The sequence below is a fragment of the Buceros rhinoceros genome, unplaced genomic scaffold (assembly GCF_000710305.1).
Source record: "Buceros rhinoceros silvestris isolate BGI_N320 unplaced genomic scaffold, ASM71030v1 scaffold15581, whole genome shotgun sequence".
Classification (NCBI taxonomy): Eukaryota; Metazoa; Chordata; class Aves; order Bucerotiformes; family Bucerotidae; genus Buceros; species Buceros rhinoceros.
Window position 1 is genome coordinate 15,460 of NW_010392622.1, and position 1,501 is coordinate 16,960.

General features: G+C 61.3%; 1 protein-coding gene across 1 annotated transcript in view; it reads left to right on the forward strand.

Moving 5' to 3' along the window:
* The window catches only part of MRC2 (mannose receptor, C type 2), a gene marked incomplete at both ends in the record, with an annotated part of 11,489 nt that overhangs the window by 8,302 nt on the left and 1,686 nt on the right, over nt 1-1,501 (forward strand). Inside the window, 4 exons of the mRNA XM_010144564.1 lie at nt 22-129; nt 543-645; nt 760-898; nt 1,172-1,207. Of these exons, the coding sequence (XP_010142866.1) occupies nt 22-129; nt 543-645; nt 760-898; nt 1,172-1,207 (386 nt within the window). The remainder of the gene's footprint in view (nt 1-21; nt 130-542; nt 646-759; nt 899-1,171; nt 1,208-1,501) is intronic.

The following is a 1,501-nucleotide window of genomic DNA, read 5'->3' on the forward strand; positions in this document are numbered from 1 at the left end:
AAAACTGCAAGAGAAGAAGACATGGATCGAGGCGCAGGAGTTCTGCCGGGAGCTGGGGGCCCAGCTGCTCAGCCTGGGCAGCTATGAGGAGGAGAACTTCATCGCCAACACCCTCAACAGGATTTTTGGGTGAGAGGCTGTGCCAGCACGTGTCCCACTGCCCAAGTGTGCTCGGCACGAGCCCACACTCCTCCCCGCGCTCTGGTGCACGCGGGTGGGTGGACAGGGTAAGGACGTGGCGCTCTGAACACAAACTGGTGTGCAGAAGGTACGTCAGTTGTTCTGGCTGCAGCAAAGAGGGGATGGGGCAGGAGTGCGGGAAATTCACTGTCGCATAGAGCTGGGGCTTGGCTCTAAAAACTCCTTCGGTCCTGAGCCAGCATCCCTGTTCCCTGAGCTCCTCCCTTTGGGTGTTGTGGGGACAGTGGGCTTTGAAAACAAACAAAAAATGACCAGATTGTAAATACAAGGTTGTATATAAATATAAAGACTCCGGTTTGGAGGCGGGTTGTGTTCTCACCCTTCCCCCTGGCTCCCTGCAGGGAGTCGGAGCCAGAGCTCCATGAGCAGCACTGGTTCTGGCTCGGCCTGAACCGGCGGGACCCCACGGGGGACTGGAGCTGGAGGTGGAGCGACGGGCAGGGGGTGAGTCCCAGGGCTTTTGGCAAGGTGTCTCTGGTTGGCATTTGGGGTCCAGGGGGGAAGCACATCTGGCGCTGCTGGAAATGCCCAACACTGCCCATCTCTCTCGACCCCCAGCTTTTCTACCACAACTTTGACCGCAGTAACTACGATGACGATGACATCCGGACCTGCACGGTGCTGGACCTGTCCTCCCTGCGGTGGGTGCCGATGCAGTGCGAAGCCCAGCTGGACTGGATCTGCAAACTGCCCAAAGGTACCCAGCGAAGAGCCCCCCAAACCCCTATTCAAGCTGAAGCAGCTGGAATAACCTGGCAGAGGATGGGCTGCGGGACGGGGGAGCGGGTGCAGGGGGATCCTCGGTCACTTCCCTGCTGAAGGTTGCACCTTTGTGGGAGGTGCTGTCCGTGCCGGGGGGATTCTGGAGGGCTTCTCACCCTTGGAGCCCATGGGCTGTTTGCAGGCGAGCGTCAGTGGGAGCGTCGCCTCCCCACGTCCCGCTGACAGCCTCTCCTTGCCCTTTCGCCAGGTGCCGACGTGAAGGAGCCAGAGATCACACCCCAAGGTGCGTTTGTGTGTCCCCCGGTGCAGTCCATCCTCCCCGGGTGTCTGCCACCCGAGGCGCGGTCCCTGCGGCTGTCCCACCGTGGTACCAGAGCAGGATGGATCCTGTATAGGGTGGTAGGAGGGAGGGGAGCCCAGGCATCCTGCTGCCCCTTGCACAGCGTGGTGCAGGGGCTGCCTGCAAGGACTGAGCAGGATCAGGCCCCTCAGCTGTAGGAGAGGGGCAAAAGTGAAGCAGCCCAGCCCACGGGGGACTGAGGGACAGGGCGGCAGGTGCTGGTGGTTGTGGCGGAGT